The 20,203-nt window shown below is 42.1% G+C and overlaps 1 protein-coding gene and 1 long non-coding RNA gene across 5 annotated transcripts; both read left to right on the top strand.

Moving 5' to 3' along the window:
- Window positions 1-465: 465 nt before the first annotated feature.
- LOC124033595 (protein LSM14 homolog A-like) lies at window positions 466-10,771 on the top strand. 2 transcript variants are annotated; one of them, XM_046345675.1, is made up of 9 exons: window positions 466-764; window positions 2,427-2,590; window positions 2,695-2,842; window positions 6,158-6,346; window positions 6,571-6,645; window positions 6,846-7,025; window positions 7,213-7,384; window positions 7,524-7,803; window positions 8,024-10,771. In XM_046345675.1, the coding sequence occupies exons 1-9, from the start codon at window positions 644-646 to the stop codon at window positions 8,042-8,044; spliced, it is 1,350 nt and encodes a 449-aa protein (XP_046201631.1). In that variant the 5' UTR covers window positions 466-643; the 3' UTR covers window positions 8,045-10,771. The 2 variants fall into 2 exon arrangements, with proteins under 2 accessions (XP_046201631.1, XP_046201630.1); XM_046345674.1 differs by having other exon boundaries at window positions 8,021-10,771.
- Window positions 10,772-11,544: 773 nt separating this feature from the next.
- LOC124033093 lies at window positions 11,545-14,342 on the top strand. 3 transcript variants are annotated; one of them, XR_006838311.1, is made up of 3 exons: window positions 11,545-11,806; window positions 13,245-13,370; window positions 13,952-14,342. It is a non-coding gene; the product is annotated as an uncharacterized LOC124033093 (long non-coding RNA). The 3 variants fall into 3 exon arrangements; XR_006838310.1 differs by lacking the exon at window positions 11,545-11,806 and adding an exon at window positions 12,419-12,679; XR_006838312.1 differs by lacking the exon at window positions 11,545-11,806 and adding an exon at window positions 12,688-12,930.
- Window positions 14,343-20,203: the final 5,861 nt, after the last annotated feature.

Here is a 20,203-nt window from a genome sequence, read left to right as displayed (position 1 = left end):
TTCACCTTCACCTAATTTCACCTATCAAGGTTTGTTGCTTCGGCTAGCTGTGGCTGGCTGGCTGCTGGTTTGTTAGAATTGCTGGAAGGACATTTTGTTAGATGAAGCAGATTGCAACTGCACCCTTGCATTTATTGCAGCTTACATGAAAATACATGATACACGTGTGGAAACTGCTTAATTAAACAAACGTTGTCTTTTTATGTATTTGTATGCATACGGGGGGGTGAGAGAGATGGGCGATAAGGTATCCAGTGGCAGCGATGGAAAATGTACATAAACTGTAGTTGGCAGTCTCAGATCTAGGATCAGTTTGCCCTCTCCCAATCCCAGAAAGTATTCAGAAGGGAGAGAAACACAAAACTAACCTCAGATCAGTAATCTTTGAAAGGTAGCAATGATCCCGTGAAAACTCGCGATATCTACGGTTTACAGAGAGGATTTCCCACCATTCTTTGCGGTGAGGCAATGCATCATAAGAAAACGGCCATGTCGTTGTGCTAGCAAATTGGTGGAAGAACGAACGAACAATAATCTTTGTTAGAAGTGTGCAAACAGGACTAAATAACGTAGCTAGCTACTTTCCATATACTTTTGGAAGATATATATTTATTTCCCACACTCAAATAAAAAGGAAGAAGGTATGAGTGGAGGGACACCCTACATCGGGAGTAAAATTAGCCTAATCTCGAAGGCCGAGATTCGCTATGAGGGAATTTTATACACAATTGACACCGAAAATTCGACTGTTGCCCTCGCCAAAGGTAAGCTAAAACGTATACCTTGCAATCAAATAAGTCGATAAATTGAAAACACCGTTTTTTAAACTAGCAATGAGGTGCAGGCATTTAGTCTGTCACTGTCAAATTGTTCACAATGCTAGTTAGCATAGCTAGTAGCTAGCTTTGTCGAATGCGTAATCATGCGTGTGGCAGGCTAGTTTAAGTTAGCAGAGGTAATTTAACTAGCCCGTTTCACTGCAAACGCTCTGGCCTGTTTCATTCATGCTTTGTTGGTGCATTGCTTAGCTGACCGGTTTAGCACTTCACGATTAGATAGTAAACGTTAGCGGTTAATGTGGACGGGAAATCGGCTAGATAAAATGCTAACGATGTTGACCTTAATTTGATGGCTAGAAAGTGCAAGTTAGCTAACTAGCGACCGTTCTATTGTTGTTCCTCCAGTGGCATCTAGCTAGCTGCCAGTTTGCACTGGTATTTTTTAAATATATTTTTGATTTATTTCACCTTTATTTAACCAGGTAGGCTAGTTGAGAACAAGTTCTCATTTGCAACTGCGACCTGGCCAAGATAAAGCATAGCAGTGTGAACAGACAACACAGTTACACATGGAGTAAACAATTAACAAGTCAATAACACAGTAGAAAAAAAGGGGAGTCTATATACAATGTGTGCAAAAGGCATGAGGAGGTAGGCGAATAATTACAATATTGCAGATTAACACTGGAGTGATAAATTATCAGATGATCATGTACAGGTAGAGATATTGGTGTGCAAAAGAGCAGAAAAGTAAATAAATAAAATCTGTGGGGATGAGGTAGGTGAAAATGGGTGGGCTATTTACCAATAGATTATGTACAGCTGCAGCATTCGGGTTAGCTGCTCAGATAGCTGATGTTTGAAGTTGGTAAGGGAGATAAAAGTCTCCAACTTCAGCGATTTTTGCAATTCGTTCCAGTCACAGGCAGCAGAGTACTGGAACGAAAGGCGGCCGAATGAGGTGTTGGCGTTAGGAATGATCAGTGAGATACACCTGCTGGAGCGCGTGCTATGGATGGGTGTTGCCATCGTGACCAGTGAACTGAGATAAGGCGGAGCTTTACCTAGCATGGCCTTGTAGATGACCTGGAGCCAGTGGGTTTGCAACAAATATGTAGCGAGGGCCAGCCGACTAGAGCATACAAGTCGCAGTGGTGGGTAGTATAAGGTGCTTTAGTGACTAAACGGATGGCACTGTGATAAACTGCATCCAGTTTGCTGAGTAGAGTGTTAGAAGCAATTTGTAGATGACATCGCCGAAGTCGAGGATCGGTAGGATAGTCAGTTTTACTAGGGTAAGCTTGGCAGCGTGAGTGAAGGAGGCTTTGTTGCGGAATAGAAAGACGACTCTTGATTTGATTTTCGATTGGAGATGTTTAATATGGGTCTGGAAGGAGAGTTTACAGTCTAGCCAGACACCTAGGTACTTATAGGTGTCCACATATTCAAGGTCGGAACCATCCAATGTGGTGATGCTAGTCGGGCATGCGGGTGCAGGCAGCGATCGGTTGAAAAGTATGTGCATGCGTTCTTTGTTTACGTCCTGCACGTCTTTTCATTTTTGTCAATACTAGACTGTACAATGAACGGTGGATGATCTGGCAGGCAATCAATGTAATTTGTCTCTGCATTTGTTTATCCAAACAGTCCGCTCATTTGGCACTGAGGACCGCCCTACTGACAGGCCAATTCCACCACGGGATGAAGTCTTCGAGTACATAATCTTCAGAGGGAGTGACATCAAGGACCTGACTGTTTGCGAGCCACCAAAAGCCACCAGCTCCTTGCCTCAGGACCCTGCCATTGTTCAAGTAAGCAGGACATTGATCTAGTCAATGATTCATTGGCAAATTTATTTGCTGTTTACATATTTAATAGTTCTGTATATGGTTGTCTAACATTTTGTTTTCCCCAGTCCTCTATTGGATCCACCAATGCTCCACCCCCATCATTCCAGTCTGTGGGCTCATATGCACCCTTTAGCGGCAGGGCTCCTGTCCCCTCTTACAGCCAGTTTAACCCCAGCCCCCTGGTGTCCCAGCAGTTTGGAGTTGTCGGTGGAGGTTGGTACATTCATCTTGTTGATTTGCCATTCTATCATCTCTGAGATGTCTGAAATGAAGAATGATCTTGAAAGCTCTTGTATTGTCAGTGTGTAATGCAATGCTGTTGGAGCTAGTACTTTTTTCTTTAGCATATCTACCTCTCAATATCATGCAATCTTATGTTCTATGCAGTATCTTGCTTGCAGTTAACATCAGTGGAGAACTGCACTTGCATTATTATAATCACACAACCTGCCTTTGATCAGTGCATTACATAAGTAATTGGACTAAGGTGTCTTCTATATGGGGGGGAGTTGTGTTAAGAGCCCCAGCGCTCGCTCTGAACAGTAACATGTCACTTGGTTTTGGAGGCATAATGGTCTTATCTTTAATATCAGTGAGAAATAATAATTAAATAAAATTTAAGTGATACACCTTTTTTATTGGGTTAGTGTTCCCACATGGCCATATCTCCATGTTACAGCGTGTGATTATGGAAAACAGAGGCACTACTTGTGCTAATTAGCTATCTAGCATACTCCAAACACCTGTGTGTAACTGTAGACTGTTGCCAGAAATGTGACACTGAAAAATACTGTTTGCTTCATCTGTGAGAAAGCTGGTTAAAAGTGTACAGGAAGTGTATATTTTGCACTTGTGAAATCATTTTGAAAGTAAAGGGATTAGTTTCCAGAACCGTATTGCAATTTATAATCAATTTCATGTTTAAATTGAGTATCTGTGGCTCCCGAGTGGCGCAGATGTCTAAGGCACTGCATGAGTGCTAGAGGTGTTACTACAGTCCCAGCTTCATATGTGCCACAACCGGCCGTGGTCGGGTAGTCCAATAGGACCACTCGTAATTGGCCCAGCGTCATCCGGGTTAGGGGATTGGTTTGGCCAGTGGGGCTTTACTTGTCTCATTGCACTCTAGCGACTCTTTGTGGTGGGCCTGGTGCCTGCAGGCTCACCACCCATGCAGGTTTCCAACAGTGGAGGTTGACACATTGGTACGGTTGGCTTCCGGGTTAAGCTGGCGGGTATTAAGGAGCGCGGTTAGGTGGTGTTTCAGTGGACGCATGACTTCGCCTCTCCCGAGCCCATTGGGGAGCAACAGCGATGAACCAAGATCGAATAATTGGGGAGAAAATTGCGTAAAATAATATATATATATATATATTTTTTATATATGTATATATTTTTTTTTTTATATATATATATTTTTTATATATTTTATATATATATATTTTTTTTATATATATATATTTTTTAAATATATTTATATATATTGCTTATTTGGCTGTGTTGGCTGCCAGAGCCAGTCTACCTTTTAAATATATCATATAATGTCCTTGGACCTTAAAGAGGTAACAGTTGGCTCCTTGAAGATAAACTTCTCCTTAATGCAACTGCTGTGTCAGATTTCAAAAAAGCGTTTACGGCGAAAGCACACCATGAGATATTCTTGAGTATAGCGCTCAGCCGCCAAAACAAGCCATACATACACCCGCCAAGTTGTGGAGTCAACAAAAGTCAGAAATAGCGTTATAAATATTCACTTACCTTTGATCTTCACCAGAATGCACTACCAGGAATCCCAGTTCCACAATAAATGTTTGTTTTGTTTGATAAATACCTCCTTTTTGTTCACGTTTAGTTCACAAATCCAAATGCACAAAGCGTGGGCACTAAGTCAAGACAAAGTCAAAAAGGTTCCATTAAAGTTTACAGAAACATGTCAAACGATGTATATAATCAATCTTTAGGATGTTTTTATCATACATCTTCAATAATATTCCAACCGGACAATTCCATTGTCATTAGACGGAACGGAGCTCACGCCACGTGTGATAAACAACTCATGGCTTTCAGCTGAGCCTCTTACTCGGAGTGGTCTTATTCTCTCGCCTTTCACAATAGAGGCCTGAAATAACTTTCCAAAGACTGTTAACATCTACTGGAAGCCTTAGGAAGTGCAATCTGACCCCATTTACACTGGATATTGGATAGGCAATCACTTAACCTCTTGGTCCTACCTGGCACGCAGGCGTCCCATCTAGAGCTCTGGAAATGCAAATGCGCTACGCTAAATGCTGATAGTACTAGTTAAAACTCAAACGTTCATTAAAATACACATGCAGGGTATTGAATTAAAGCTACACTCGTTGTGAATCCAGCCAACAAGTCAGATTTTTAAAATGCTTTTCGGCGAAAGCATGAGAAGCTATTATCTGATAGCATGTAACACCCCAAAAGACCCGCAGGGGATGTAAACAAAATTATTAGCATAGTCGTCGCTACACAAACCGCACAAATAAAATATAAAACATTCATTACCTTTGACCATCTTCTTTGTTGGCACTCCTAGATGTCCCATAATCACTATTGGGTCTTTTTTCGATTACATCGGTCCATATATAGCCTAGATATCGATCTATGAAGACTGTGTGATAAACGGAAAAAAATAGCGTCTTATAACGTAACGTCATTTTTTTAAATGAAAAAAGTTGACGATAAACTTTCACAAAACACTTAGAAATACTTTTGTAATGTAACTTTAGGTATTATTAAACGTTAATAAGTGATCAAATTGATCACGAGGCAAAGTATATTCTTTAGCTGTCCGTCTGGAAAAAATGTCCGTCTAATTCTCAACCAAAATATCCGGTCGGAGACCGGAGGAAATGCGTTTCCTTGCGTCTGTTTGACCAAGAAACAAAGCCTAGGCAAATGACAAGACTCTAGACAACGTGTGGAAGCTGTAGGTATTGCAACCTCAGCCCCATTAAATGTGGTTCACCTTTATCAATGGGTTCAAGTCGCGCATTAATATATATTTCCATTTTCAGTGACCAGATTTTCCTGCGCTTTTCGATGAAACGCACGTTCTGTTATAGTCACAGCCGTGATTTAACCAGTTTTATAAACGTCTGAGTGTTTTTTCTATCCACACATACTAATCATATGCATATACTATATTCCTGGCATGAGTAGCAGGGCGCTGAAATGTTGCGCGATTAAGTAGGGGGTAGGATTAACAGGTTAACCTACAAACCTCAGATTTCCCACTTCGTGGTTGGATTTGTCAGGTTTCTACTATACTCAGACATCATTCAAACAGTTTTAGAAACTTCAGTGTTTTCTATCCAACTCTACTAATAATATGCATATCCTAGGTTCTGGGCCTTAGTAGCAGGCAGTTTACTAAATGGCATATATTATTATTATTATTATTTACTCTGGGCATGCTTTTCATCCGGATGTGAAAATACTGCCCTCTAGCCCCAAGAGGTAAACAGTACATCTTGGGCTAACCCCTGCCTTGTCCTCCAGGTCGCACCAGTCCCCAGCTGGACACTCTGAGGAAGAGCCCTTCCATGGAGCAGGCAGTGCAGACGTCCCCCACCACTGCCCCTGCTGCACCTGCACCAGTGGGACAAAGGAGCCCAGCTGGCCCATCAGCCAGGCCCATCACTACCCTGGGCAACCAGAAGCCTCCAGACATCCTGGAACAGAGGAGGGGTGAGGCTGGCAGGGGAGGCTGTAGCCAGGCTTGGCCTGAATGTCCACAATACACTGCTGTCACACAGACTAGTCTACATTGCCTGTTTAGAACAATTGCTTGATTGCCTATCTCTCTAAGTGAAGAACCTGGCCATATGGCTTTCTAGTTTAGAATATTGTTGCTCTTGACTGATATGCCAAAATAATTGCGAGTTTGTATTTTTATTTTGTGCTTTATTTAGGCCCTGAGGTTCAGAAAATACACAGAACAGATTCCGAGCAAGGTGGTGGTGACAACCGGAATCACCGTCAATGTGGTGAGTTGGTTCTCATGAAATACCAGTGTACTTGTTAACCTGTTTTAAGCTCTCGCCCTAGCTTCTGTTGTACTCTGGCTTACTAGTGTTAATGTGCCCATGTTTTTCTGTCAAAATAAGATCTATACGCATTCAAACTAAATATAATTTAAAGGTTGCTTTGCTATTGTTTGTCTGACTCTGCTATCTTGTCTTCCCAGTCGGTGGTCCTCCCCCTCAGCGCCGTGGTCGTGGAGGTGGTCACCGTGGAAGAGGCCGTTTCAACCCACACAGGGACGGTCCCATGAAGTTTGATCAAGACTTTGACTTTGAGACTGCCAACGCTCAATTCAACAAGGAGGAGATTGAAAAAGAGTTTCAGAGCAAACTCAAACTGAAAGGTACTATTTGTAATTATTATAGCATATTCCATGCAGCAGTAATGTCATGGGCTAGCCTGGGTTCCTACCTAAATTCCCAGGCAAACACTGTTGACTTGGAACTTGTACATTTTTGTGTACTCTTTTTATCCTCTTAATCCAAGTTTATGAAGAAATCTTGTACCCCTTTTTTAATTGTCTAACATAGATGACAAGCCTGATAAACCAGAGAAGGCTCTTAATGGAGATGAGAAGGCAGATTCTGGAGTGGAGACCCAGAACAGTGAAGGCAATGCTGAGGAAGAGGAACCTGTGGTGGCCAACGTTTACTACGACAAGACTAAGTCCTTCTTTGATAACATCTCTTCTGATGATACAAGGCATGTCCCTTTTGCTCTCTTAAACTATTTTTGTATTTTTATTTGTGCTTTGTGGTATTGATAGTCTCATACTAATGGAAATCCAAAGCATGTCGGTAGGTTCGTCTTTGGCATTAAAGGTCTCATTTTGTATTTACAGGAAAGCAGCTGAGCGATCTGGCAGTTCAGGATTCCCAAGAAGGCAGACTTGGGCTGAGGAGAGGAGGATGAATTCGGAGACCTTTGGCATTCCACTGAGGCACAACCGAGGCCGAGGAGGCTTCAGAGGAAGTCGTGGCGGCGTGGGCTTCCGTGGGGGCAGAGGGCGTGCCATGAGCAGAGGTTCCTTTGGACCCCCCCGTGGGGCCCCACCCGGCTTCAGGGGAGGATTCCGAGGAAGCAGCAGAGGTGGCCGGGAGTTTGTTGAATATGAATACAGGGTAAATCATTCCTTACAACACATGTAAAAAATATTGGTGATTTTATATTTTATTATTCCAAAGTTAAATGTACATAAGCACACACTCGCAACAAAGGACAGGACAACCCAACATCACACTTATAATGCAAGTAAAGTTCAATATGATGCAAGACTTTCTCGATATTATTAAAGGCTGGATGTGTGTTCAAGTTTAAACATGTTTTGCTTTATTCCAGAAGGATAACAAAGTGGCCGCGTAGTGCACCAGAGAGATGGATCCACCAAGAATTGTAGCCCTTCATGGTCCAGAAATATTTGTCAAAACGATTGACGACATACTCTGTAAATTTCCCACCAGCACTGGGGTTGACGGCTTGATTTCAACGGGTGTGAATGCGGTTTCTTTACCAATTTCATTTTTTTCTCCCAAAAATACAACAAAGGATTATAATGTGCTTTTGAGCATTGTTTGATATTATACAGTAATCAGAGGGGAAAGAACTTGTGTAAATATTGTACTCCAGTGGAATTATTCAGTATTTTTGCATCTATTTGAGTTCCTTTCTTACTAAAATTGTATTTGATAATGTTCTGTTGTGTAAAGATGTATGCAGAATCCCGCTGATACTGTGAGTACTTTGATCACTGAAAAATAGCTTTATTTTTTGGGGATATATCCTGCAATGTACCTTAGGAGCACTAAAATCCTACATAGCCTGTCGGGTCACAGTTTTTGTTTTTTATATTTTCCTAGTCTATTTCTTAGTAGCCGTTTATTCCGTGTTTTGACGTTCTGCTGTACTTTGCCAAGTTTCTTAGAAACGATTGTTTCAGTGTTCCTGCTAAAAGGCTAAAATGTAAATGTTCTTGGGGTACATCAAGTAGATGGTGTAGAGATCCTGCTTTCTAATTAAGGTAGTCAGTTCAGACCTTTAAGCTATTTATACAAGATCGGAGTAGGTCAGACATCCTGAAAACATTTTGGAGCGTTTTCACTAATCGGGGTCATTTGTTTTATAATCTTACTGAATATTGAATGAATGTATTTCTACTGCATCACGCTGTTATTTCTGCCCCAAAGATATTTTGTGGTTGCCACTTAACTTCTGGTTTTAGAAATGCATATGAATGAATTGATTGAGCTTTTGGGATGTTTTCTCTACCCCTAAGCATTCCCTGTGGTTCCCAACACCTGTTAATGCTGGTCACCAACTACAGGTCATGTTGGGAAGGACTGCAGTCCTTGTGATTCAGTGATGGGGTGTGCTGCACATATTTGCTCTGGCATATTTTTGGTGACTATTGCGTTTTTTTTGTGTAGTCGGATGTCGTCAACGGAGGCTTTTCTGCAACTATCATGGCTGAACTTGGAGCATCAGTCATTAGAAATGTCTATCTAGCCCTCGTCTCCCCAGCGCTTGAATATGAAATAACTGCCATGTTTTAACCAGCCGCTTAACAAGTGTCTATGGTATTAAATCATTGTTGACCTCTAAATGTTTGCCCTGCAAGAGAAGATGGCTGCTTCTGGCCTAGACAGCTGTGTAACCAGATTAATCTTGTCCCCAGTATGGAATACAACTGGGAGCATTGGGCTACTTATTCTGTTTGTTTAAAAACAATTTGCAATTCAACCAGTGTTACTGATGTATGTTGACATTTTTCTAGCAGACAATCTTGCTTTGCCTGATGGTCTATTTTCATGCTTGCCACTTGTATGGTGTTGCATCTGAAAAAACAACCTGGTGTGCTCAACTCGAAACAAAGATGCTGGTGTTTTTTGTTTTTCAGTCCCACTAATGTAACTTCAGTGAATAATAGTATAATTCACCAGCTGTATTGATAGTGTAGTAGCCTGGCACACAAGTGATTCTAGCGTAAGCTTGTCCTGAAAAAATAACATCAATATGTTGGGAATAGTAAGGGCTGTATAACTTGGGAAAAATCTTCAGCCATCAGAGATAATATTCTGCACAACTAGGTTTGAGTATACATTTATAGATTTATTTTAAGTCCAACTGCTAAGTTTTCATGAGGTTGATGGAAACAAATTCACTTGTTGGAAGAAGTTAGATGAAAGGTAGTGAATACTCCAGGCCTTAAAACCAATCTACTAAGCTTCTGGAAGAATTCCTAGTGATCCAATTCCAGCATTTGTAATAAACCGCATCGGTGCTTTAAGCTTGCAATGTTTGTCCCTTTCCCCATGCTTGGGGAAGTCTATTGAGCACTGTCTATTTTCCAGCACTTGCAGTTTGGAGGATTGTCCATAAAATCATACCTCTTGGGGCGATTCAGATTTTTTTTTAATGGGATATTTTTTTAAATAAGATAAAGGGATGTGAACTGGATGTTGAGACCAGTGGATAAGGGGGTGGATTTTTCAACTGTTCTCACTTTTTGTCAGTATGTTTGGGAGTGCTAGGAGGGTTATGCATTTCTTTCTCTCAATTGACCTACAGTATGATGACTATGTAAGCTGTACTATTTGAAAACACTACAAGATAAACCTGATCTAGAACATAAATGTTGGGCAGCTAGGCCAATATATCCTGTAGTTCATAAATGTGCAGTTTGACTGAATTGTTGTACAGATTGATAATACAGAGCAATGTATGGCAGCCTTAGCCTCGTACGAATCATCCTGATCTGTGAGCTCGTGAGATCAGGATGGCTTGTATGTGGCTATGGCAGCCTTACCTTGTGATAAAACACAAAATAATGACTCCGAACAAGGATTTATACACAGGAGCCTGGGCAGTTGCAATAACCACATCGGTGTAAGGTCCAGAGCTAATTTGAGATTTCAAACAGTACATATTGCTGTAAAGTTTTGATTACATTAGTTACATCTTCCGACCTCTGGAATAATAAAGCCAGATATTGTTTCTAAATAAGGCAGTTGAACAGCATGGTGTACTTCAAGTGGGCCGACCCTCTGCAGACAGGTTTTTACTCTATAAAAATAAACAATTGTTCAATAGCCATCTCCTTGTTTTTATTATATTGACAGTCGAGTTGCCTTCCAAGAATTGTAGACACTACTCAGTTCACATATTTTTCAAGATTTTAGGCGAAATGTAATTATTGCCTTCTAGCAAACCTTCCAGGCTCATAGCATTTGTGTATGTCATTGTTTTATGACTTTTTAGGGCTTTTCAGTTACTATTTAAAATATGTGTATGGTCATGGTATTTTCTAGAGAAGGGGGAACATGTATATGTAGTTTGAAAATGTATTTAAGTTATATTTTTTTATAGACATGCTTCTGTGGAAAGCATTGGGTTGACTTTTTCTGAAGTTTCATTAGATTTTGACATGCGCACTAGCACGGGCACGGGACATTTTTTCACTTCGCTCCCTAGCTACTTCTCGTCCTACCGTGAGTCCTACTCCTGTCGAAAACAACTGGATAGATGAACTTGATATAGCAGGAAGCATCAATTAGTCAATCCATAGATTAGCAGGATTGTATATCAGGGTAAAGACAAGGGACTGGATTGAAATTGAACGGGCAAATGTTCGACTAAAATGAACGAAATCCCTGTTTCCACTAGTTACCGTAGCCACAAAGTTCGGATGGCTATATCGTAAAAATCATGAACAGAAATTGGCCTTTGGGTCATAATTTAAGGTTCGGATAGGCATAATATTAGCGGTGAGGTTAAAATGTGGAACACCGTTTTGGTCTTAAAGCACGTGGTCAAAACGCGATCTCTTTAATGCTATGTGTGTAAAGTAAACAGGTCCATGCGGTAAATTAACGCCTACACGCGTCAAAGAAGGGCGTGCAAATGTGCTTGCAGGCGGTTTAACATGTGCTAAATAAACGTCTGCAAGCGGTCCTGCGCACGTCAAGTTAACGCCTACAGCTGCTAAATATACATCCACACAAGCTAATTTAACGCGTTCTTTAATATGCAATTTTACTAGCCAATTTCCCTAGCTTCTCCTTTCAAACAAATTTCACAATTTGAAGGAACTTCCCTTTCCACTGCAAACAGATTTTGAAACTTTACAAGGTAACGGTTTTGTCTTTGACATTTTTTACTGAATCGTAAAGTTTATCAGCTAGTTTACAGTGGAAGGATCGGTTTCTCATCACTGGCTATAAAATGCAGCTAACGTTAATCTAGCACCAGGATCAGCAGTGTTTAGCATAAACTAAGTCAGATAATTGCTAGCTAATTTAGCTAACGCCGATAGCTTCGAACTCCGGCCATATTATATTGTAATGACCAGACTAGATCATAAAGGAACAATTGTCCAGACAGAGGATTAATTTCACGAATTGACGGTTTATTAACCCAACTTCACACAGGCTACTGTTAAGCCGTAGCCCACGCAAAATAAATGAAGGATACCCCACAAATCAACCGTGACCTTCTCTTGTGAAGCCCAGACATAAGAGAAAGAACAACGGCTAAACCTGGTCTTAACTTCCAATGCTCCATTCCCCTGCCAAACCCCACTCCGCCAACCACCAGGATGCCCAGCATCAGAACATTCCAGACATTCCCATGATTGGCAGATAGCAGGTTGATTGGCATGTCGGACCCTGCAAACACTTGGTACTGTTAAGTACAACACAACCAACTAATAACCTAATACATAACACACAGCTGTCTGTGCGGGTCGCTACAATATCATATAGTTAGCCTCAAACTTTGCACGGTCATACTGCTAGCCGCAGTGAACGTCACCGTCTTGTGTTTTATTAAAAGCCCTGCTGAAAAAACATGTAAACTATAACAGCCACGGAAACGTGTTAATACTGTGTTAGTACTGTAATGAAACAGGGAGGGAGCAGGTCGAGGGCTCGAAGTAAAAGCATGCTCAGGCGGCAGAGTCGATTTCCGCGCTTATAAATTCAGGGTTGTTACAATACTATCAAGGTAAATTACATACTAGCAAGATTGTTACTTGAATGCAGGGCCAGGCATACGTAGATTAGACAACGGAGATGCTCAAAATCTAGGTAGTTCTCCATTTTTGGACTATTGTCTTTATTTTGCTTTATCATTGACTTGACTTAAGGAAGACAAGCTTCCTAAATGTGACTTATCGGCTAGTCCCGAAGCAGGACATGTTTTTGAGTTACATTTTTAGCCCAAAGCCTTGTATTTAAGTAAAACAACAACTTAAGGTAGGCCACTTCTTCAGACCGGCTGGCTTTCGTTTAAATGCTAGCATTAGCTGCGCTAGCTCGAGAATTAGCATGAACACAGAAAAGCTCACATAAAGCACATTTGGCTAGTCACAACCTTGTAAAACCTTTGCTAACGTTACATGTCAGCTTTTGAACAGAGTAGACTTTAATGTGCACGTTCACTTTTTGAATATTTATATTCCATCGAAGCTTATTTGGGTAAAATAACTTCAGGCATATACCCAGTATTTCTTCAAAGGAACAGGGTTCCCATTCCTTCCGCTTTATTTTCACACAATTGTGTCTTGCAGAAGGGAACCATGAAGAGGAGCTTGGAGTGGGCAAGGGAGAGGCTGATAAAGCAACAGAGAAGACCTGATTCATCAAGTATCAATTCATTCAGGTGATTCTCACCTGGTAGGCATGCACAACACAAGGTATGCAACATTAAGCCCAATCAAATAGCCAATGTTATTAAAACATGTGTCCCAAATACAGTCAAGCAGCGTTTGTCAGTTGTGTTAATGTTATGAACTACAAACAATCTATGGTTCTTGGGAGTCAATGAATCAATTGAAAGTGACTACAATTAGATATTTTAAAACTGTGCCAGTAAAGATGAGAAAAGTACATTTTTTCCAGACACTTCAATCTGACACTCTTGTTAATGTTTGACGTCAGGCAAAACGTCTTCAGCCATTGTAGGACGGAGAGCCGCTGGTTGGCATTTGACTGCAGTGTCTGTACCGGGAAAGGAAGTTATAAGAAAGGGCCCCATGATATCGATGCTTTTTAACAATAGATTGTGTAGCACAATGTACAACTCCAGTTTGCCTATTGTCACAACAAATGTCAATTATACATTTTTTGATACGTCAGAGTGCATTTTATTTTATAGCTCTGCTTTCAACGCCATCCTGACCCACAAACTGGTTAGCAGACTCAGGGTTCTGGGTGTAAATCCTGTAATAACAAATGTTGATTTTTTTTACATTATCATAAAAATGTGTATCCCCAGAATGGAGCTGTCGGACCTGACATAGGGGTGATACGTCAGTCTCAGCGTAAACAAAACAAAGTAGATGGTGATACTTGACCATTCTCTCACCTACTGTACATTAACATGGAGATGATCAGCAGCTTCAAGTTCCTGGGCACCCTGATATCCTTTTCTGCCCTCAGTTACTTCACTCAAAGTCCCACTTGTGCTTCTCCACTAAACTTTCTGCACCACGACCTATGTACCAACTACAGTGTCTTTTTACATTTCATGTAAATGAAATGTCCATATTTACTGGAAGATTTATTTATGGTAACATAGTCCCTTGACATACATGACTTAACTACTTTGCATAATGCTCAGTTTACCCACTAAGAAATCATACATGTATTAAAATATTAAAGCTGCATTATCTATTACTGTGTCCAATTGATTCTGGTTGGTTGTAAATGTTTTTGAAAACTTTCACTACACAACTTTTTTTTTGCTGATGGACAATCCTGTCAGAAACTTTAATATCAATTATTTTGGGACGCATCACCAATTAACATTGGCTGCAGTACTTACTAAGTAGTCATGCAATAAACGTTTTGGATAATTCCGTTTTGGATAATTATTTAAATCAAATAAAATTGTATTTGTCACATGTGCCAAATACAAGGTGTAGGTAGACCTTACAGTGAATGCTTACAAGCCCTTACCAACAATGCAGTAAAAAAAATAATAATTAAAGAGCATTCTGTAAAATAATAACAAGGCTATATACAGGGGATACAGAGAATGTGTGGGGGCACCGGTTAGTCAAGTTAATATACAGTGGGGCAAAAAAGTATTTAGTCAGCCACCAATTGTGCAAGTTCTCCCACTTAAAAAGATGATTTATGTAATGTAATTTTCATCATAGGTACACTTCAACAGACAGACAAAATCATATTGTAGGATTTTTAATGAATTTATTTGCAAATTATGGTGGAAAATAAGTATTTGGTCAATAACAAAAGTTTTTGTTGGCAATGACAGAGGTACGAGCTCGGGAGAGACGACCTGAAAGCCATGCTTCCTCCGAAACACCGCACGGCTTCTTAACACAGCGCGCATCCAACCCGGAAGCCAGCCGCACCAATGTGTCGGAGAAAACATCGGGCACCTGGCGACCTGGTCAGCGTGCACTGCGCCCGGCCCGCCACAGGAGTCGCTCGTGCGGGGAAGGACTGCCCGTTCCATGATCTCGCCATCACGGTTGACAACTCCATTGTGTCCTCCTCCCAGAGCGCTAAGAACCTTGGCGTGATCCTGGACAACACCCTGTCGTTCTCAACTAACATCAAGGCGGTGGCCCGTTCCTGTAGGTTCATGCTCTACAACATCCGCAGAGTACGACCCTGCCTCACACAGGAAGCGGCGCAGGTCCTAATCCAGGCACTTGTCATCTCCCGTCTGGATTACTGCAACTCGCTGTTGGCTGGGCTCCCTGCCTGTGCCATTAAACCCCTACAACTCATCCAGAACGCCGCAGCCCGTCTAGTGTTCAACCTTCCCAAGTTCTCTCACGTCACCCCGCTCCTCCGCTCTCTCCACTGGCTTCCAGTTGAAGCTCGCATCCGCTACAAGACCATGGTGCTTGCCTACGGAGCTGTGAGGGGAACGGCACCTCAGTACCTCCAGGCTCTGATCAGGCCCTACACCCAAATAAGGGCACTGCGTTCATCCACCTCTGGCCTGCTCGCCTCCCTACCACTGAGGAAGTACAGTTCCCGCTCAGCCCAGTCAAAACTGTTCGCTGCTCTGGCTCCCCAATGGTGGAACAAACTCCCTCACGACGCCAGGACAGCGGAGTCAATCACCACCTTCCGGAGACACCTGAAACCCCACCTCTTTAAGGAATACCTAGGATAGGATAAAGTAATCCTTCTCACCCCCCCCCCCCTTAAAATATTTAGATGCACTATTGTAAAGTGGTTGTTCCACTGGATGTCATAAGGTGAATGCACCAATTTGTAAGTCGCTCTGGATAAGAGCGTCTGCTAAATGACTTAAATGTAAATGTAAATGAATACCCCTTCCTAACCCGCACGGCTTCTTAACACAGCGCGCATCCAACCCGGAAGCCAGCCGCACCAATGTGTCGGAAAAAACACCGGGCACCTGGCGACCTGGTCAGCGCGCACTGCGCCCGGCCCGCCACAGGAGTCGCTCGTGCGCGATGAGACAAGAATACCCCTTCCTAACCCGGACGACGGCCAATTGTGCGTTGCCCCATAGACCTCCCAGTCGCGGCCGGCTGCGACAGAGCCTGGGCTCGAACCCAGAGTCTCTGGTGGCACTGCGCCACCCGGGAGGCCCTGTGAAGCCATTTTTGTGCAAAGCAATGATGATGGCACGTTTTTCCTTGCAGGTAACCATTGTTGACAGAGGAAGAAAAATGATTCCAAGCACCTTGTCAACACTCACACCTGTGTTAACGAGACAATCACTGACATGATGTCAGCTGGTCCATTTATGGCAGGGCTGAAATGTTTTTGGGGGACTGAGTTCATTTGTATGGCAAAGAGGGACTTTGCAATCAATCACTCTTCATAACATTCTGGAGTATATGCAAATTGCCATCATACAAACTGAGGCAGCAGACTTGGAAAATTAATATTTGTGTCATTCTCAAAAGTTTTCACCACAACTGTACAGCTTATCATGAGATACTCTACCTCAGGCGAGCAATAACTCGAGACTTCCTTAGATGTCGTGCACCAGCTGTTATTTACAAAAATACATAGACCGCCGCCACTTGTCTTACCAGACGCCACTGTTCCATACTGCCGGTACAGCCTATAACCAGCCAGCTGTATGTTGATAGTGTCATCGTTCAGCCACAACTCCTTGAAGCATAAGATATTACAGTTTTGAATGTCCCGTTGGTAGTTTAATCTTGCGCGTAGGTCATCAATTTTATTCTCCAAAGATTGCATTACCCCTTCATCCCATAGTTTTTTCCCTGTAATCTAATTTAATATGACTGAAGATGCAGCATTTTTTACCAGGTCCTGTCTAAGTATAACTGACTTGTTGAAACTTTGACCACATGCCCTCTATCAAATCAAAACTGGAATTTAAAAAAAAGTATACTCGACATGTATAGAATAGATCATACCTAGTTTGATGTTTCTGTAACAAACTGTGACTGAGTTTTATACCGCTTTAAATGGCATTTCATAGATTTGATGTATAAAATCAAAACAAAGGTTGTAAAACTATGCCAGACATTTATAGAATAACTCATACCTAGTTAGATGTTTCTGTCATAATCAGTGAAAACGTTTGGTTTTTATAAATGTTTCTATCAAAGCAAAAGTTGTAAAAGTATGCTAGACATTTATAAAATAAACCATTGCTATGTTACTGTGACAATCAATGAATTAGTTATTGATTTTTACAATTTTAAATGGCTTTTGGCGAATGTTTGAATATAAAACCAACTTTACCTCGTGGCAGTACTGCTGGTTTGCTTTTTGGCCTACATATCATACAAGGTGGTAGCTTTGGTAAACAAGTTGCCAGCTGTAACAGTTTAAAAAAATATTTTCCAACTTTCAGTTGCTGGATGAAAATGAACAGCTGGTAAGGTGCATCAGAGTACCTTCAATGGAATGTGTATAGTAAGTTCAACTTCATCCATATCTATTTATTTCCCCTAGAGTTGTCAACCCTTCTCCTGGAGCTATTGGGTTTGCAGATTTTTAACCAGCTCTATACGAACACACCTGATTCAGAGTGGCGTAGCAAGATGTCACTACAGTCCCTGGTTCAAATCCAGGCTGTATCACAGGTGATCTTGATTGGGAGTCCCATTATTGGCCCAGGGTTGTCCGGGTTAGTCCGTCATTGTAAATAAGATTTTGTTCTTAACTGACTTGCTACTCGCTGTTTTATCTATGCATATTTTCTTTAACCCTACCTACATGCACATAGTACCTCGATTAACCTGTACCCCCTGTATATATAGCCTTGCTATTATTTTTTTACCTGCATTGTTGGGTAAGGTCTACACCTGTTGTATTTGAAGTTACTGATGAGTAAATAATTATGGTAGGGCTGGAACAAAATCCCGTTGAGGAATAGGGTTGGCCACCCTGCCGTGTTAACTAACATACCGTAAACAACTTTTCTCCACCAGATATCATCAAATCTTGCACCGCAATATTGTTTACCTGGGAACCATAGCAGATGCCAGCCAAACATGTATGTTTTGTCCCTCAATGAAAATGCATTCATTGCTTGACTGTTTCAATTGTTTGTCGATGTTAACCAGTGACGGGTTGCAAATGGACTCAGATTCCAATTTTCAGATCCCCACCAATGGAGAGGCACCAACATTGACAGCCCAGAATAGATATAAAGCCATCATACAAAATGGGTAATCATTTCCTCTGAATTGATTCACATCTTTTGTTATTGAAAATAACGTTTGCTCTTTTTTTCTGCCCAGGAGTTCTTTCCTGACCTAGTGCTGTAAAGTAACATGGGGTGCATTTAATATACACTGCTCCAAAAAATAAAGGGAACACTTATACAACACAATGTAACTCCAAGTCAATCACACTTCTGTGAAATCAAACTGTCCACTTAGGAAGCAACACTGATTGACAATAACTTTCACATGCTGTTGTGCAAATGGAATAGACAACAGGTGGAAATTATAGGCATTTAGCAAGACACCCCCAATAAAGGAGTGGTTCTGCAGGTGGGGACCACAGACCACTTCTCAGTTCCTATGCTTCCTGGCTGATGTTTTGGTCACTTTTGAATGCTGGCGGTGCTTTCACTCTAGTGGTAGCATGAGACAGAGTCTACAACCCACACAAGTGGCTCAGGTAGTGCAGCTCATCCAGGATGGCACATCAATGCGAGATGTGGCAAGAAGATTTGCTGTGTCTGTCAGCGTAGTGTCCAGAGCATGGAGGCGCTACCAGGAGACAGGCCAGTACATCAGGAGACGTGGAGGAGGCCATAGGGGGCTTACAACCCAGCAGCAGGACCTCTACCTCCACCTTTGTGCAAGGAGGAGCACTGCCAGAGCCCTGCAAAATGACCTCCAGCAGGCCACAAATGTGCATGTGTCTGCTTAAACGGTCAGAAACAGACTCCATGAGGGTCCGACATCCACAGGTGGGGGTTGTGCTTACAGCCCAACACCGTGCAGGACGTTTGGCATTTGCCAGAGAACACCAAGATTGGCAAATTCGCAACTGGCACCCTGTGCTCTTCACAGATGAAAGCAGGTTCACACTGAGCACATGTGACAGACGTGACAGTCTGGAGACGCCGTGGAGAACGTTCTGCTGCCTGCAACATCCTCCAGCATGACCGGTTTGGCGGTGGGTCAGTCATGGTGTGGGGTGGCATTTCTTTAGGGGGCCCGTACAGCCCTCCATGTGCTCGCCAGAGGTAGCCTGACTGCCATTAGGTACCGAGATGAGATTCTCAGACCCCTTGTGAGACCATATGCTGGTGCGGTTGGCCAAGGGTTCCTCCTACAGCAAGACAATGCTAGACCTCATGTGGCTGGAGTGTGTCAGCAGTTCCTGCAAGAGGAAGGCATTGATGCTTTTGAGCACATCTGGGACATCATGTCTCCCTCCATCCACCAACGCCACGTTGCACCAGACTGTCCAGGAGTTGGCGGATGCTTTAGTCCAGGTCTGGGAGGAGATTCCTCAGGAGACCATCTGCCACTTCATCAGGAGCATGCCCAGGCGTTGTAGGGAGGTCATACAGGCACATGGAGGCCACACACACTACTGAGCCTCATTTGGACTTGTTTTAAGGACATTACATCAAAGTTGGATCAGCCTGTAGTGTGGTTTTCCATTTTGATTTAGTGTGACTCCAAATCCAGACCTGCATGAGTTGATAAATTTGATTTCCATTCATAATGTGATTTTGTTGTCAGCACATTAAAGTATTTAATAAGAATATTTAATTCATTCAGATCTAGGATGTGTTATTTTAGTGTTCCCTTTATTTTTTTGAGCAGTGTAGTTTGGGCATACTGAGCTGTCGCAGAATATCATTACTCCCAACAGGTCAGTTCGTGAACAAATCACCACCAGCATTAGGTCCCAGAATTGTAAAGTTTGAAATACACTACTACGGGTAGCCTCGGACAATGACTATCATGTTGACAAAGGATTTCACTGAACTGCAACAGCCTGTCACCCCTCAAAGGATCATACTGTAATTTGTGACAGCATGAAGTCATAGAAAATACCAACATTC

The sequence above is a fragment of the Oncorhynchus gorbuscha genome, linkage group LG04 (assembly GCF_021184085.1).
Source record: "Oncorhynchus gorbuscha isolate QuinsamMale2020 ecotype Even-year linkage group LG04, OgorEven_v1.0, whole genome shotgun sequence".
Taxonomy (NCBI): domain Eukaryota; kingdom Metazoa; phylum Chordata; class Actinopteri; order Salmoniformes; family Salmonidae; genus Oncorhynchus; species Oncorhynchus gorbuscha.
This window is presented reverse-complemented; position numbering and strand designations above follow the sequence as displayed.

Bases quoted from the DNA above. Each gene is read 5' to 3' on its own strand.
- LOC124033595 (XM_046345674.1), top strand. From the start codon at position 644: ATGAGTGGAGGGACACCCTACATCGGGAGTAAAATTAGCCTAATCTCG. The intron at 7,026-7,212 runs GTACTATTTGTA...TGTCTAACATAG, and splicing joins GAGCAAACTCAAACTGAAAG to ATGACAAGCCTGATAAACCA. The intron at 7,804-8,020 runs GTAAATCATTCC...GCTTTATTCCAG, and splicing joins TTGTTGAATATGAATACAGG to AAGGATAACAAAGTGGCCGC.